The sequence below is a fragment of the Epinephelus moara genome, chromosome 1, assembly GCF_006386435.1.
Source record: "Epinephelus moara isolate mb chromosome 1, YSFRI_EMoa_1.0, whole genome shotgun sequence".
Taxonomy (NCBI): domain Eukaryota; kingdom Metazoa; phylum Chordata; class Actinopteri; order Perciformes; family Serranidae; genus Epinephelus; species Epinephelus moara.
In genome coordinates this window covers 17,364,179-17,381,643 of record NC_065506.1, presented here as the reverse complement: position 1 = coordinate 17,381,643, position 17,465 = coordinate 17,364,179, and the positions used below count along the sequence as shown (strand labels likewise).

Genomic DNA, 17,465 nt, shown 5'->3' with positions numbered 1-17,465 from the left:
CTCCAGCTGTGATAAGGTTCCCGCTGGCAAACTTGTTAGCTGTTGTGACACTGTGCTCCATCACCGTAACCTCTTCTGTCTTATCTCTCGCACCACTCACAGAACCTGTTCCACTACCTGACCGAGGTGAAGAACAGCGGGGTGGTGAAGATCCCGCAGGTGAAAGGGGACGAAGCGTGGAAGGTGTACTTTGACGACGTGTCCCAAGAGATAGTGGATGAGTTCGCCATGAGATACGGAGTGGAGTCCATCTATCAGGCTATGACGTGAGCACCACCCTGATCTATGGCCTTTTACCTCACCAATCTGTCAGTGTCTCATTCGGCAGAGTGGAGGGGAGAAGGAGATGAGAGAAGGAGAGCAGGAGGAGAACAGGAGTAGTAAAGATGTCTCCTCAGCAGAATCAGAGCTTTGGAGGACTATCGAGCTCCTAACTTTGATTGATTAATTGCTGGTCTCCTGGAAAAACTCCCTACCTGCCTTGGTCACATTGATCATGGACACACATAAACAGTCTCGTTTCCCTCTATCCCTCTGTCTCTCTGATCCTCTGTGACCCTGTGCATCCATAAATGTCTCTCTCTCACTCAGTTTCCTCTACACACACACACACACAGGCATGCAAAAATGCACCACCTGAAACATTAAAATCATTGAATATTGATCAAGGTCATGCAATGTTACGTTGTGTAGTGCTGATGTAATGGTTACCACAGCAAAAATCTGCAGCGTGCCTCTAACTTTACATGTATCTAACTTCCAGTACACTAAGAATGCAGACCTCCTCTTCTTTTTCCACAATCATTAAAGCAACAGTTCACCCCAAAATCAGAAATAGCATTTTCCCTCTTACTGTACCTGTAGCACTATTTATCAATCTAAATTGTTCTGGTGTGAGTTGCAGAGTGTTGGAGATATCAGCTGTAGAGATGTCTGCCTTCTCTCCAATATAATTGAACTAGGTGGCCCTCAGCTTGTGGTGCTCAAAGTGCCAAAAAATACATTTGAAAAACTCAACAGCAATGTAATGTCCTGGAAATAATCCACAGACCTTGTTATGAGCAGTTTCATGTTGGAACTAATTTCTTTCTGCTGAACTACACCTGTCAGCCAAATCACCACACAAAAGGAAGTGTACATCTACTAATGGATGAGAGGCTCATGCTCGTGACATCACGAGATGTAAACATTAATAGTGTCCTTCTCGGCTTATCAGATATTATTTTGGTGCTCTGAACACCACAAGCCGAGTGCCATCTGCTTCCATCATATTCGAAAAAAGGCAGACATCTTTATGGATGATACCTCCAACACTTGGCAACTCACACCAAAACAATCTAGACTGATAAACAGCACTACAGGTAAGAGGAAAAATATGCATTTTTGATTTGGGGGTGAACTGTCCCTTTAATAGTCACACAGTTTTTACACAGACTATAATACAAATCATACTTAAGCATTCAATATTTAGGTGCATGGTCATTAATGTTATTTGCTTATTTCGTGGGCAGCTAAACAAAGAGAATGAAGCATTTTTTGGTAGAGGAGCTTCCCTTTTATGGTAGAAATCCAAATACAGAGATTTTTGTCAAATAAACAGATACTGTAGTAGTTTAGGATTACACCCCTAATCTCTTGTCTATTGTTTGCTTATGACTTTTATTGCATGTAATTAATTCAGTGAGTAATAATAAGTTAATGAGTATCTGCAGCATCACTGCATTGTGATTTCAGTCTAAGCTGCTGTTTTAAAATCTCAAATTGCATCACCACACCGCACCTTTTAAGTTCTCCTTGCCTTTCAGAGCACGCTTGTTGGACAGTCCCAGTATCTGGCTGTGTAATTAGCTGCTGCCTTCGTAAATCAGACTTCTAATTACACACAGATTGTGCTGGCAAATTGAATGAAAAGCGCAGCTCACATTCCTCTTTCATGTCCAGAAATCTGGCCGCATGCATCCCAGGGATGAAAAAATTGTTTTGCTTTTTACGGTCTTGATATCATTTTCTAAAACATGTTACAAATTTAACAACATAAAATATTCTTGTGATGGGTTTTTGGATGTTCTGTAGCAAAATGAGACCAGTGATTCCTCAAGCAGATTTTTGGCCCAGTTAGTATCCTGTTTCTGATTTGTCTCCACCGTGGCATGTTTGATCCCACACCCCATTCTCTACCAGTTTTCTGATCGCAGCGATTATGACTCAACCTCATACATCCGACAGCAGCTCCTGTCTTTATCTTCCTACTGGCCCTTTAGGGAAAACATGACATTGGGTTTCTGTTGAACTTGATCTCGCTATTTCAAGAATTCTGCAACATCCACCATCCGTTGTGTCCACACAAGCAGGGAATGGATCTGCTCCGATAACAACACATATGTGGTGTTATATATAAGTGTTGTTGACACAATTGATTTGGTGCTGCAAACTGTTGCTAGGTGACAGACTGTTGTGTCAGTGTGACAGGGTATTGCAGCATATGAAAGATTGCAGGGTTATTTAAGTGCAGACGAGTGAAGCAGTTAGTGGCCTTATTACCAGCTCTCTCAGGTTGAGGTAATGCTTCAGGCTTGAACCTTGTTTAAGCTTGGCGTTTCTCATATCAGCGCTTATTACGCTTCATCAGGAATTTATGAAAGGGCCCTACCTTTCCGTTTTCTTCATCATAGAACCTTGACTCCCAGTCACTCCTGACATGATGGCTGCATAAATCACAGCAGCTGTGACGACTCAACTGTCCCTCCTATGCCCCACACAACAACCCCCGACAAACCCCTCCCTCATGTTCCCTTTTTCTTCATCTCACTCTATCACTGCTTCCTCACCTCCCACCCTCCTGTTTCTCATCATCTTTTTCCCATTTCTCCCAGCCATCTGAAACCATAGAATAATATGTGAATGTGTGTGTAGTGCATCTGGTAAAAACCAAGGGAGGGTAACACGAGGAGAAGCAACGTCTTCCTCCTGAAAATTGGCTCAGGAGATCCAGCTCTAAAAGCGCCATGGGAATTCAGCGGATGCCATCATCACTCTCTTTGCATCACTCTCTTTGCTCGTCTAACCCCAAGTGCTCCTGGGTAATTTGGAGGCTGAAAGCAAAGTAATTAAATAGGCCTCCCGATGAGAACATGTTTGTGTTTCTATTTGTGAGTGCGCGCGCGTTTGCGTGCGTGTGCTTGGGCTGCACTCAGGAGGGGGAGTAAATCTGTAATCATTACTCCACATAACGTGGTGCCTATTCTAACACTTTGGGTTTATGAAGCAATGACTCACTGTGCAGGATGTTCTTAGTTTCATAATATCTACTCCAGGCTCAACATCCGGCTACATGATACTTATGGTCGCCTCTTACTGGTGATGTAGGAAAATATTTATGGAAAAGCATGTTGATTACACAAATTTCCCCTAATATTTTATAATACATATAAGAAAACAATTGCTATGTTATATTAGCCAACCTTTAATTTCTAGGGATGAGCACTGTATTAATACCGATATCAATACTGATACAGCTTATAATTACTGATACTCTTATTGATACTGCTCTCCGTAATTTAGTGTATAAATAAAGACAAAAATGAAAAGATGTGCAAAGATCCAACATTTTTTTGTTTTATTTTATTATTAATTTTCCATAACCACTTATCCTGTTGGGGGTCATAGGGGGCTGGAGCCTATCCCAGCTGACATTGGGCGAGAGGCAGGGTACACCCTGGACAGGTCACCAGACTATCATAGGGCTGACACATAGAGACAAACAACCATTCACACTCACATTCACACCTACGGACAATTTAGAGTCACCAATTAACCTGCATGTCTTTGGATTGTGGGAGGAAGCTGGAGTACCCAGAGAAAACCCGTACAGTAGAGCTCCCCCACCCCAAGTTTCAAACCAGGAACCCTCTTGCTGTGTGGTGACAATGCTAACAACTGCAACACCCTGCAGTATTTTATTTTATTTTATTTTACTACTAACTTAAAGTGTGTTTAGAGTCTCCTATAATGATGGAGGAGCAGTTGCTACACATGTCTGACCAGCAAATATTTTGTGGTGTGCCTAAATGCTGCTTCACTACCAGAAGATAAATTAAAAAAAATATGTCTGTACAAATTACCAAAGAACTTTAGCCCTGGAGCTTCTCAGAAGCTAATAGAAATAGATAACTAAGAAAATAACTTGAAAAGCTGTTCATAAAATGAGCCCACACTTTTGAACGTTCTGCCCCGTCAGCCATGACTGTCAAGCACAGAATGTAAACACACAGTAACAACATCAAACGTAATCCTGCCTGAAGCCAGCAGCTTTGTCATTGTTAGGGGTTGGTAATTTAAAAATGCCAGCTATGTAAGAGTGAATACGTGTTACATACAGTAAATACTGTTAGCAACTTGTCCAGGAGTTTATCGATGTTTCAGTACAGACCAGTCAGGGACCGGTACAAATTCAGTACTAGTTCTTGATACACATCTCTACTAATTTCTGTCTACAGTATCTGAAGGTGAAGGTCTCAGTAATAACAATTTACTTTTTTGTATTTGAATGCAGCATTATGTGGAATGTAGGCTAACAGATATTTGAGTTTTGTTGATACACAGAAACTCAGCAGATTACAGTTATATCCGTTTTTCCATATATTTCAGAATGAGCATTAAACAAGTGCTTTATTTATAAAGCTCAGCTGGCTTTAAACTCTCAGGCTGTAAAAAGCATCCGATGTATCCAGATGTTTGGTTGCTATGGGTCACGCCACAGGCTGATAAAGAAGCCCTTGCGCATATTATTGTCAGCTGCAGTAAAGTAAACATACAGATTATTGCACAAATATATTTTTATGTGAGGTATTCTATCTAGAATAACACTGTCCTTTGTGTGCTGTATGAATGGCTGTGGAGAGGTGGCAGCCAGCCTCTATGTTCACTATAGGTACCAGTGAGTTATGGTGTGGGAGGCATTCCACATGGCTTGTGATGCAGCAGAATGAAGTGTTAAAAGGAGCATATGCTCTTCAGTCAGGCAGAGATCCCTGCTCAAACCAGGCCTCTCAGGCTGCAGCACTTAATTACTGCTGGATAGCGCTGTTGCAGATGTGTGTCTGCGTGTGTAGGAAGACAAAGATCATCGCAAATCTGAAGTGGCAATACATGTGAGTGTCTCATTGGGTGTAGTTACAAGTTCAGGAAGTTAAAAGGGCGCTGCAGACAGGGGAAAAGGAAACACGATTTATCTTAACAGAAGACATCACGTTCGCAGCAGTAAAAGACCCCTGCCTCGGTCCCTCCTCTGGGACTTGTGTAATTTTAGTGCGCTGAGATTCAGTTTGCTCTGGGTTGACATATGTGGATTCACCTCAGTGGAAAACACTTACCTCTGCGAATGCACATACTGTGCTTGAGTTTGTCTCTGTTGTATTTGTTACAGAATGAAACAAACAAGAAAGTTTAATGGTGCACAGTAAAATTTACATTTCTCTCTTCTGTTCCCCTGCAAAGGATTATATCTCAGCCCCTATGGGAGCCCTTGATTTACTATCAAACTTGGTTGCTCCATCTATTACTTTGCAGCCGTATGTCCCTAATAGTATAGGTTATACAGCTGTGATTTATGACATCATTTGCTACAGATAGTCGTCGAAGACACTTTTTACTACATGAACAGGGCAGTGGACTACTTATGCACTAACTCTGCCACCAGAAGTAATTGTTTGGAACATTAAAAATATGTTCTCTCCTCAGCAGTCAGAGGGGAAAAATAATGAAGAAATACTGTACTGCAGTATGCCTGCTCATTTTTTACTGTGAATACTGTAAAGCAATGGCTAGAAGCAGGGTATGGGATCGCTTTTTAACTATATATTTCAAGAGAAATGTTTCTACTCTGAAATGCGTCTTCTTCCAGTGCTGTTTACGCTGTGTAGACTTTGAGGTTTACTGAGGAGCATGTCTTGATCATATTGTCTCCTACGTAGGAGATAACTTTAGGTTTTGGCCAGCAAGCCTGCAAATTTTTCTTTTTACTACCTTACCTCTTAGATCCTCCGTATGTCATTGATGTGAGGTGAAATTATCTCTATGTTGTCCAAAAATGGCTACAGCACCGCCCCTGGTGCTGCTTAGAATAACAGCTTCTTCCCTCTCCTCTGTAGGCACTTCTCCTGTCTGTCCGCCAAATACATGTGTCCCGGTGTGCCAGCAGTGATGAGCAACCTGCTTGCTAATATAAATGCCTACTTCGCCCACACCACCACCACCACAACAACCACTGCCTCCGCTTCAGACCGATTTGCTGCTTCTAACTTTGGGGTAAGTGCACCTATTATTGTCTTGCAGTCTGACATCAGCAGACATTACAGCAGTGATGTATGATAAAGCAGCGCTAAAAAAAAATTCTGTGGTCTCCAGTTAGAGTTAAGAAACATCTATTGCTGTCTTATGGTCTGATATTAAACCCTTGACATCACTACTTTCTGTCGTCCTTCTTATTTCAACTAATTTGTCTAAAGCGAGTTGTGCATTTGAAATCAACAGAATCTCAGAGTTTGCCAGTGCTTTCCGATTGAACTTTTAATAAGCTAATGTTGTAAGGCATCAAATAATATTTCCAGGCAGTAAGCCGAGTCTGGCAATATGGCTAAACCCCTAAATTTTCTTCCAGGAAGTAAATATGAATCACTACAGGCGTGCTTCCGACCACGCAGTGTTATAAATTTTTAGACACAATGCTTTGGGTGTGGTGACACTCTGAACTGAATTATGGATTTTTTTCATCCCGGCAGAGGGAGAAATTTGTCAAATTACTGGACCAGCTGCATAACTCACTGAGGATCGACCTCTCTAAATATCGGGTATGTATGAACTTGGTTTGTTTGTTGACTGATATCGTGCCCAAGTTTTGTCACTTCAAAACAAGGATCATTTTTGCAGTCCATGTTAACAGCATGTAATTAGACCATGTTTTCATTGGACATTGTGTCTCTGTTTTTCACACTGCAGGAGCAATTCTCCTTTTAAATGGAAATGCAGGTTGCCATTTAGTGTGTTCTCTTTAATATTTACATCCTTCAAAACTAACTGTGCGTCTGACAGAAATGATGCCACCTAAGGTATCTGCCACCTGCTTGATTTGATGGACTTCGAGGTTGATTCAACTCTGTTTATAGTACACTGTGTGCTTACTATATCTGGCTGGGAATAGCAATCCATTTCCACTTTGTTGTTAATGCCAAATGTGTGTCTGTTACCCTCCAAACGTTCTTAATGATTGGGATCTCTTCTTTCTTGGATACAGCTCAGTATATATTTAATGCATGCTCGCCTTATTTAAATCACACGATGTAATGATGCACGTTAATGCCAGGTTTGAGGCGTTCTATTAAATATCAGGATTAGGACGGGGTAAATGTCACTCTAGATGTGATGGCATCACACCTAGAGTGACATTTGATAATGTCAAATGTGCCATATGTGTTTCCATAGTATTCGAAACCTTATAGGCTTTCAAGACTTTGTGGATTTAAAGTGTGATAACGAGATTTGTGAAGTCACAGACTTACAAACAGACAGATCTCATGTCGTACATTGTTGCTCAACAAAAACAGAAATGACTGAATGAAATTTGATTTACAGAATGATAAACAACTATGAAGTGCTTCTGCAGTTTTCAGCAGACTGTAGCCAGAGGTGTAGCCAGGCTCATAAATATCGATAATCAGCCGACAGTGTCAGGGGGCCATCAGCAGCTGAAGAAATAGTGGTACTCATGGTCCAATAAATAGACCCTGTCGTGAGTGTCCAGCACTCTATCTGCCACGGTGGTTCATGGATTTCCGGTTTTAGACATCTTGTAAACATCTGTAAACTGGGCTGTGTACTGCCGCATTTTTATATATAGGCTTCAGCCTCTACAGATTGATTTGATCTTGGGCTATTACTAATATGCATAACAAAGATACTTTTGTTTCAAATGAATTTCGGCTTCATCATCAACTGCTCGCTACTTAGCCATGCATACTGCAGCAAAAACCAAGGTGGTGCACAGAGGGGAGTGGAGAGAAGGAGGAACAGCTAAACTCTATATGCTCCTGCTGCAATGAGGCACAGTGGCCTTCGGGAATAGCCAGTAGCTGTGTATCATAACTATTCATAATCATCAGGGTCATTTATCAGCACATTTAAAAACAAAGACATAATATAGTTATCTGTCCAAGCTAAAGCAATTCTACGAAACAGCCCTGCACCAAACCTCATCTTTGTGAATGTTACTTAATGATTTGTACCACATCATAGTGAAATGTGTCTCTAACTTTCATCCACCCCCACTTGCATACATGCTGGGGAAATACAGTTTGTGTGTAATCAGGGGTAGAGACATTTCATCCCCCACTAAGCCGCTCACACTTACAGGCTTTGTTGTTGTGTGATAGAGGTTCATTGTTCATGGTCATTTGTTTGGTGATTGTCACTGAATGATGAGCAGCAGGCGCATCTGTTCACAAGCTCCCCTGTATTTAGAGAAGTTTCTGGTTGACCAGTCACAGCAATATGTATGGCCGTATGTGTGCTGTTGACTGTCCATTTGATGCCTCAGTAGGTTACATATTGTCTGTGTCCACAAAGCTCTGCTCAAAGATAGATACAAAGATAGATAGTATACTCAGATAAGAGATTATAAGATAATTATATTTTTGAGAAAATTTTAATATTTTGTTCAACAACATAAAATACAGTTAATATCCCACTTACGATATTTGAAGCTTTTATGTGTCTAAAGTGGCTAGATAAGACTACAGAATGTCATCATGCTGAACATGCTTTACAGCCTTGTTATGGTGACGTTGAAGTCATACGACCACAGTTTAGTTTGTGTACAGCCTAATGTTAGCTTTTTACTTCTGCTTATTTTAAGTGCTATATCGTAGGCAACTGGACTTGCTTGAGTTTCTTGAAGACATTTCCCCTCTCATCCAAAAGGCTTCTTCAATTAGAGTGGACTGGTGCAGAGTCGCAGGCTTTTAACTCTATGTGGGTGTAAACCCTTACAGAGTCGTTTAGGTCACATGTGAGCTCTGAGTTTCCGAATTGTTAAGGTCTCATGTGAGTCGTTGACCCTCCCGGCCATCATGTGTGTCATTAGGTTAGGTGGGTCCAGGTGTGAATGGCTGTCTCCGGCTTTACACCCATTATCTTAGAGATTATCTTGCTGAATATAACATGTAAGTATTATAAGCGTTTGTTTGCCACAGATCTTATTGTCTGCAATATTCCAAAATCCAGTGGACAGATCTTATTGGCTTTCTGATGAGGGAACCAGAGCGATGTTACCTTCCACAATGGCCTTCGAAAAAACAGCCCAATCTCAGTGTGAAGTCTTCAAATACCGCTGCTTTGTCAGTGAAAGCCATATTTCACGGCCAGTCGAACATAACCCTTTGCGGTATTATGATACGCCACTGGTTGGCCGAACAGCACTTGTTGTGGCAGTATGATACGCCACTGGACGCCATCAGGTTGAAATGCTGCCGATAATGACATAATAAAAGGAGCGGGAAGGTCTCTATAGGGCGGGTTGGAGGGATGGTGGATGGGTCCAACAAATCTTGGACTTTCACCCAGGAGCCTGGTGTTTGCTTCTCTCATTACTGTAGAGCCACATCATGATGGGTTTTTTTTATGATTTTTTCCAGGAACATCCGCAGCAGATGCAGAAGGATACCTAGTGTGTAGTATGTAGATGTGACAGGCCACTGACAAGCTGCAATATGTGATGACTTGAGATAAGAATGTGTCAATAAAACATCATCCCTTCAGCACTCTAATGGATAGGAAAAGGACAATCAAAAACATTGTTAATATTTCCTAGATTATACAACCCCAAAAATGGTAAAATGAAGAAACAGAACCGGCAATCAGAAATTCATCTCTAATTGCCAGAGATCTGCCACTTGCAGGTCACTGAAGGTGCCTCTGCATTTTGCTCTAGCAGATTGAAATCCTGACATACAGCACATAATCTTCCAGGGCAATCCCAGGAGAGCTAAACCTGTCAGACGCTATACCACCACACATCCACAGACACACAAACCCACATCTCTCACACACACTCTTCCGAAAGTGCAGACAGCCACACTGCTGTTTGACTGCAACCGCCCACTGACTCACACGCAGGTATGCACCTGAGCAGGCACACACACACGCCTTCACACTTCTCCCCAGTCGGTGGCACCACACAGTGAACTGTAACTGAAAGATGACCCTCTCACCTTTAATATGACACAAAAGGTAATGTGTCATTGAGTGGGTGATTGCTTTCGTACCCCTGTTCTTTGCCACGACTCGCTGTGTGAAGCCTCATGTGATTATGGAGACACACCCTGATAGCAGCCGACCCTGCTGTCTGCCTACAACGGGAAAAAAGAGAGGGTGAAGATAGCATGAAAAAGAGAGGAAGGGAGAGGACTTGAGGGAGACAGAGAATGAAGTTGCAAATAGCGGGGGAGGGATAAAGAGGATTTGGAAAAAAAGAGTTGGATGAAATAAGCAGTGAGTTGGAGGAGATGGGATTTGGACAAAAAGGGAGAGAGTTGGAGGGAAAGAGAGATGGATTTGGAAAGAGAGGAAGGGAGAAACAGATGAAGAATGAAAGGAGGCATGGTGGGTGGTCAACAGAGAAGGAGAGAGAGGGTTAAGTGAAGGAGAGATGGCCTCTTTTATTTTCAGATGGCCCGGCTGTCTGGCGATGACACGTTCACTGAGAGCAGTCACAGAATATCACATTGGCTTCACCTGCCAGCACTGCCCTGCTGCTCTCTTGTCAAGCCTGCCACAGACCAGTGGTTCACATACACATACACACACACACACACACACACACGCACAGTTCATACTCTATCTTTAATTCTCTCACTTTCTGAAGCCGTCCCACAGAGCCGGCCTGCCACTATTGGACAGTAATAAGATTCCGATCTGGCTACTCCGCCCGTTCACCGTATGGATTTCCCTATAATGACATTCTGAGGGAGATTGAGTTTGCTTTTGTAAAACAGAGGGCTTGAATCAGCAGAGAGGGAGCGCCGGTGCAGCTGCCACTCTACATTTTGCTTCATATGCGTTTCTTCCCTTTAAACTTTATTCTAACAGCCCTGATACACAGTGACACCTTGTACAGTCCGTCTGTCCCAGCTGGGATTTGCAGGTTTCTCTGGGTCGGACATAAAATCTCAGTATTCAGAGCGTGCAGCGAGGGATTTGGGCTGTTGGCTTAGTTTGCCAGTTTGATATAAAGTGATGTTTGTTCAGTAAGCACCCCTGGGAGTTGTGCGCTTTTCTCTTTAAAATGGAACTCTGTGCAGTGTTTCAGTGTGCCTTTAGAGAAAAGGTTACTTAATGCAAACACCTGCTTTGCTTTCTACGCTGCAGTGGTTCCTGCTGCCTCCTCCAGTAAAAAAAGAACATCAAATAGTTGTTCCATTCTGTACCTGTAGCTCTCTACAGCAGGACTATGTCATATTCAGTAACACTGAGTTCTTAATGTAGCTGATAAAGCATCACATGCACACAAAAAAATCACACCTCTGAGATAATAACCACAAGGTTGCTCCATAGCAAGATGTACTTATGCATATCACGGCCTGCTATAGAAGCATACAACCAGCCTCTGTCATCCTCACATTGCAGATAAATATAATCTTCTAGTTACTTGAGGGAGAAAATATTTTCAGAGAACAAAGCTGCATCTGCATAGTTGCAAGTATTTGGGATAATCTGGTTCATTGCAGAGCAGAACCTGCATAATCCAGAGCTAACCCTTTGAAATTTGTGACAGACAACGTAAAAAGCTAAGAAGGAGAGACAAGCTAGTATCACCTTTCACAGAGTGCAGAAGATAAGAAACCTCTGTGCCAACTCTGATGGGAAAAAAAAGAAATTACAAAAGTTATTGAAAGGGCACAGAACTCTAAGTTATAAATGTGTGAAGTTCTGCTCCTAAAGTAAAATAAGGAAACACTGATTTTTATTGTTAAGTACATACATACATATTGACATGTAGTCATGCACACAATAGATACAATTTGTGAAAATCCATGTACATACATACATATTGACGTGATAGCATCACGCAGTGGCTGCAGATTTGTCTGTTGCATGTCCATGATGTGAATGTCCCGTTCCACCACATCCCAAAGGTGCTGTATTGGATTGAGATCTGGTGACTGTGGAGGCCACTGGAGTACAGTGAACTTATTGTCATGTTCAAGAAACCAGTTTGAGATGATGTGAGCTTTGTGACATGGCGCCTTATCCTGTTGGGAGTAGCCATCAGAAGATGGGTACACTGTGGTCATAAAGGGATGGACACGGTCAGCAACAATACTCAGGTAGGCTGTGGTGTTTAAATAGTGCTCAGTCGGTTTTAAGGGGCCCAAAGTGTGCCAAGAAATTATCCCCCACACCATTACACCGCCAGCAGCCTGAACCGCTGATACAAGGCAGGATGGATCCATGCTTTCATGTTGTTTACACCAAATTCTGACCCTACCATCTGAATGTGGCAGCAGAAATCAGGACTCATCAGACCAGGCAACATTTTCCAAACTTCTATTATCCAATTTGTTGAGTCTGTGTGAATTGTAGCCTCAGTTTCTTGTTCTTGACTGAAAGGAGTGGGTTCCTCTGCTGTAGCCCAAGTGCTTCAAGATTCAATGAGTTGTCCATTCAGAGATGGTCTCCTGCATACCTTGGTTGTAACAAGTGGTTATTTCAGTTACTGTTGCTTTTCTATCATCTTGAACCAGTCTGGCCATTCTCCTCTGACCTCTGGCATCAACAAGGCATATCTGTCCAGAGAACTGCTGCTCACTGGATAGTTTCTGTTTTTGGGACCATCCTCTGTAAACCCTAGAGATGGTTGTGTGTGAAAATCCCAGTAGATCAGCACTTTCTGAAATGCTCAGACCAGCCCGCCTGGCACCAACAGCCATGCCACGTTCAAAGTCACTTTCTTCCCCATTCTGATCTCAGTTTGAACCTCAGCAGGTTGTCTTGACCATGTCCGCATGCCTAAATGCATGAATTGCTTTCACGTGATTGGCCGATTAGTTATTTGCATTAACGAGTAGTTGAACAGGTGTACCTAATAAAGTGGCCGGTGAGTGTATACTGTATATATGGTTTAGAGGAGTTCTTTTCCGTGTGATATGATGTTGCATTATACAGTACACTGAACAAAATGTACGAATGTATGCAACACTTTTGTTTGTACTCTCATTAATAATAGATACAATTTGTGAAAATCCATGTTAGTGAGCTTATTTTCAAAGATTATCCATCCACGTGAAAAGTGTGACGAATTAAGATGTTGGTTTAATAGCATCATTACAATGCAGGATTGCCTTGGGATGGTCACAGTTTCATCACACACGATGCCACAGGTGTCACAAGTTTTGTGGGAGCGTGCCATTGGCATGCTGACTGCAGGAATGTCCAGAGGTGTTCCCTGTTAACTGAATGTTCATTTCATTGCCATAACATGTCTCCAATGATGTTTTCCTGAATTTGGCAGTACATCCAACCAGCCTCACATTTGTTATTGCCATCCTGAGGCACACCTGTGCCCTAATCATCCTGTTTAATCAGCATCTTTATACTGTATGTCACACCTGTCATGTGGGTTGGTTGTCTTGGAAGAGGAGAAGTGCTCACTAACACAGATTTTGACAAATTTACAACCAAAATGTGAGAGAAATATACTGTATCTGTTGAGTGCATTAAAAAAAGTCTGCGATTTTTAACTTAAACCTGTGAAAAATTGAAGCAAAAACAAAAATGTTGCATTTGATTTTTTGTTCAGTACATATAAAGGTCAGTGCAGTTAGAACAGTAGAAGTAGTTGAACCACTTTAAATGGAGTTTCGGGGACACTTCTTTTTAACAAAACATCTAAAATTTACACCCATTAAGAATAATACTTTATAACTTCAACAGACAGTCAAATCCACACACATAGACACAATTTCTGTGGCATATGCCTTTGCTCAGGGGTCAAAGTGCAGGGTTACCAGTGCAGTGTTCCTGTGGCAGTTTGAGGTCCAGCGCCTGTCAGTGCATGACTGCTTTTGATCTCTTTTTCCACATGATTACCAGCATGCGCTCCACTTGTTGCCTGCTGTTTGACAACCAACTTATTTTAGCCATTATGCTGCTTCTGTAAAATGTTAAATGTTAAAATACAGTTGATAATCATACACGATCATTATGAAGTTCTGCTGTGTTTTATTTATTTTGATGGTAAGCAGTCACTGCTTTGGAGTTTTGCACTCAGTGGCACCAGCCCAACATAATATTCAATGTACACTAGAACAAAGACAAAGAACTAAAAGCTCATCAGCATCACTCACTCCTCGTCCCATCTCATAATGGACTTTCTGTCATCTTTGGAAGGCAGTGCTGATGTTGTCTCTGCTGTTGGCTCAGAGATGGATGCTTTGCTTTTTAAGTATGCTTGCCTGCTTCTGAGCAATAAATCTGTTTCCTTTTCTTTTTGTTTTTCTGCTGATGAAGTTGGAGTTTCTCATTTTCGGTCTTTGTGTTTTCAGACCTAGCAGCTGTTGGAGGTATTTACACCACTGTCAGTGCTCTTAGAAACACTTGAGGGAAGTGTTTCTACCAACCCAATCACCAGAATAAATGTGGGCATTGTGTGTTTTTGCAGACCATGGATATATAACATTTGTATGTTATTAATTAGCAGATATGTTGAAACTTAATGTTCCTATCTTATCATTAATGTGTGGTTATATTTAGGCACAAAAATGACTGGTAATGGCTAGAAAAAGATCATGTTTTGACACCCAGTTTTCATGGCACAATTGCCTCTGGAAATGCAGCTGATGTCTCGCTCAAAAACAACTGATTTTGTTGTTTGTTGGTCTCAAACAATAGTCTGCAGCTTGGTACCCGTCTCACTTAGGAGTCGTGCCTTATGCCATCCCTCCACCTCCTACTGACAAAGTCAGCTCATATGCATGTAATCAGGACAACATCACTGTAGAAACACTGATGTCATATGTATGAAATGTACAAATGTAACATATCTGTGGTTTGCAAAAACATTCAATGCCAATATTTTCCTCTGCCGACCAGGCTGGTTTCTACAGAGATGATGGATGTACATGTGCCTCTGTGTCAAACATCGGCATTGTAAATTAAGACACTGGATTAATCATTTTTGCATGTTGGTCAGCAACAGTGAGAAGCTGAATTAATCATAAAAAAATCACAGTTTTTGTGCTTTGTTAGTAATGCTTTATCGGTTCACCAGTACATGCTGTTTTTAAGCTATTTAAGCGTCCCGAACTTGGTTCCCAGCCTGAAGCTGTGATTATAATTTAGATAAATCCCATTGAGCTGCTCCTCGCTTTCCACAGATGTAGTCAATAATGAATGCGTTTCTGTGCACCCCTGCCATCTGCAATCAAAACAGGATGTCAAATATCAAATTAGATCGGTAGCTGAGATCATAACATTTTGTATGTAGACATTTAGTTTTCGTGAGGAACCCACCTACCTCTTTTGCAGCTAACATAATGAGTGTCAATGAACACTCGACTTTACTTGGCTTCAATCACCATAATTACACAGCTAGATTACCTTTTGATGTCAGAATCCGCTAATTAACAGATTCAAAATGTGACGCTTTGATGCAATTTTCCTATTTGAATGTATAGAACATGGTATGATTTAATAATAGTATATGATTTTATTATGTGTTCAGTTTGAATAATTCCATTTAAAAACCAAGTAGATCAGACCTCCACTATCACTGAAAGGCAGACTGGCAGTAGTGAAAATTGCACAGTTTTTTTGTCTGTGCAATTTCAGCTCTTTCACATGGTGATTTTCCTCTCCCAGATAAAGGTGTTAATGCCTCTATTGGAAAAGCAAGAAAGCACAGATTAGTTTGACATTACTTGAGAAATGCAGAGCCTTAGTGGATTACCTATCTTTATTTTTCAGAATTACTTTTTAGCAACAAAGTGACATTGCAGGCTTAATTGGTTTCACTCTATAAAAGTTGCAATTCCTACGCCCAGAATAAACAGATAAAACACATTTTGAACTGTTCTGGCACAGTGATTTCAGGAGGCGTACTGATGGCAACATTCAAGGTTGCAGTGGAAGCTGCAGAATCCATGTTTCAAAAGGGACTGATGGTTTCACTTGTGTGTGAAGGCTACATGTATGTGAGGTTATTTTCAGAGAAATACCAGTGTCAGCAGAGAGAGAAAAGGTTGTGACTGATGGTACTCACGGGCTCCAGTCTGTGAGTGAGACAGGTGGCGGTGCAGTGGCTGTAAAAAAATTATTTTCTTTGCTTGTAATTGAAGGATTTACATTAAAAGGAGTCTGCCGGGGACTGGATGAGACAAGATCCTCAAGCTTCTTAAATCACATTTTAAAATTTAAACCAAATACAATATTCCAGCTAGCAACAAACGATGAAATACTTGAACAACTGTAGTGTTCGTATAAAAGGCAGTGATGCAAACTTGTGTGAGAAAACTCTGCTCCCAACTGACTTTATTTTCTTTTTTTCTCCATCAGCAGCCAAATATAGTATAACTGGTCTACATTTGCTTATGCAGAATGTGTGTCAAGCTTGTTTTGCTGGAGGCTGTTTATCTTTATCGGGAACTACACTTTCACCTCTAACCAGACTGCTCCTATTAATCATGGGACTAGAGAAGTATACTGTAAGTGGACAGCTAACTGTCCTTAAAGCATTAACAAGCAATCGACATTTTTCCCACTTTATTGGTTCTTTCTGAGACCAGTTTCTCGGTCATGTTAAACAGATATTCTTGTAAGCTCCATTGTTCGTTAAGTGTTTTTTGCTTCTTCTTTGCAACTGGTTATAGTGAATCATTTATCAACCCAATACACGTCCAAAAGATGTCAGGCTAGTTTTGCTTCTGCTGATCGGCCTTGATCTCAGATAGGCCTCTCCTGTGCTTGTGCTGTCAAGCCTACAGGCTGCTGTGAGGATTCTGGCTCTATTTCCTGAATCTCCATTGTGCATTTATTGACAAGGTAGAGGAGGGATAGAAAATGAACAAAATTTTATTTAGAGCACTGAGAGAGTAGGAGAAGTAGGATAATGTATGGAGCGGTGATGCTTTTCCTCAGGGCTGTCAGGGCTTTATATGCTCCCCGTCACGGTGCTCTGCGCTGCCTGATGACTTCATGGCCCCGAAATAGAGGTTTTCATCAGCAGGGACCTCCCTTGTCCACTAAACGATTAGACAGACAGTCATTTCGGTATGATTGCTGGGCGTTGCTCCGTAATCAATTTCAATGTTTTGGGCTAAGTGATGTGATATGGTGGGTTGGGGGAGTGTGACGTTAAAAGGCTGCTCTCAACAAGATGTCTCCTCATGTTATTTTTCCCTTTCTCTCCCTCTTTCTTA

At 41.5% G+C, this 17,465-nt stretch overlaps 1 protein-coding gene across 1 annotated transcript in view; it reads left to right on the top strand.

Moving 5' to 3' along the window:
- The window catches only part of LOC126393829 (protein unc-13 homolog C), a 136,278-nt gene that overhangs the window by 49,051 nt on the left and 69,762 nt on the right, over positions 1-17,465 (top strand). The window contains exons 12-14 of the mRNA XM_050050209.1: positions 103-266; positions 6,150-6,306; positions 6,780-6,848. Of these exons, the coding sequence (XP_049906166.1) occupies positions 103-266; positions 6,150-6,306; positions 6,780-6,848 (390 nt within the window). The remainder of the gene's footprint in view (positions 1-102; positions 267-6,149; positions 6,307-6,779; positions 6,849-17,465) is intronic.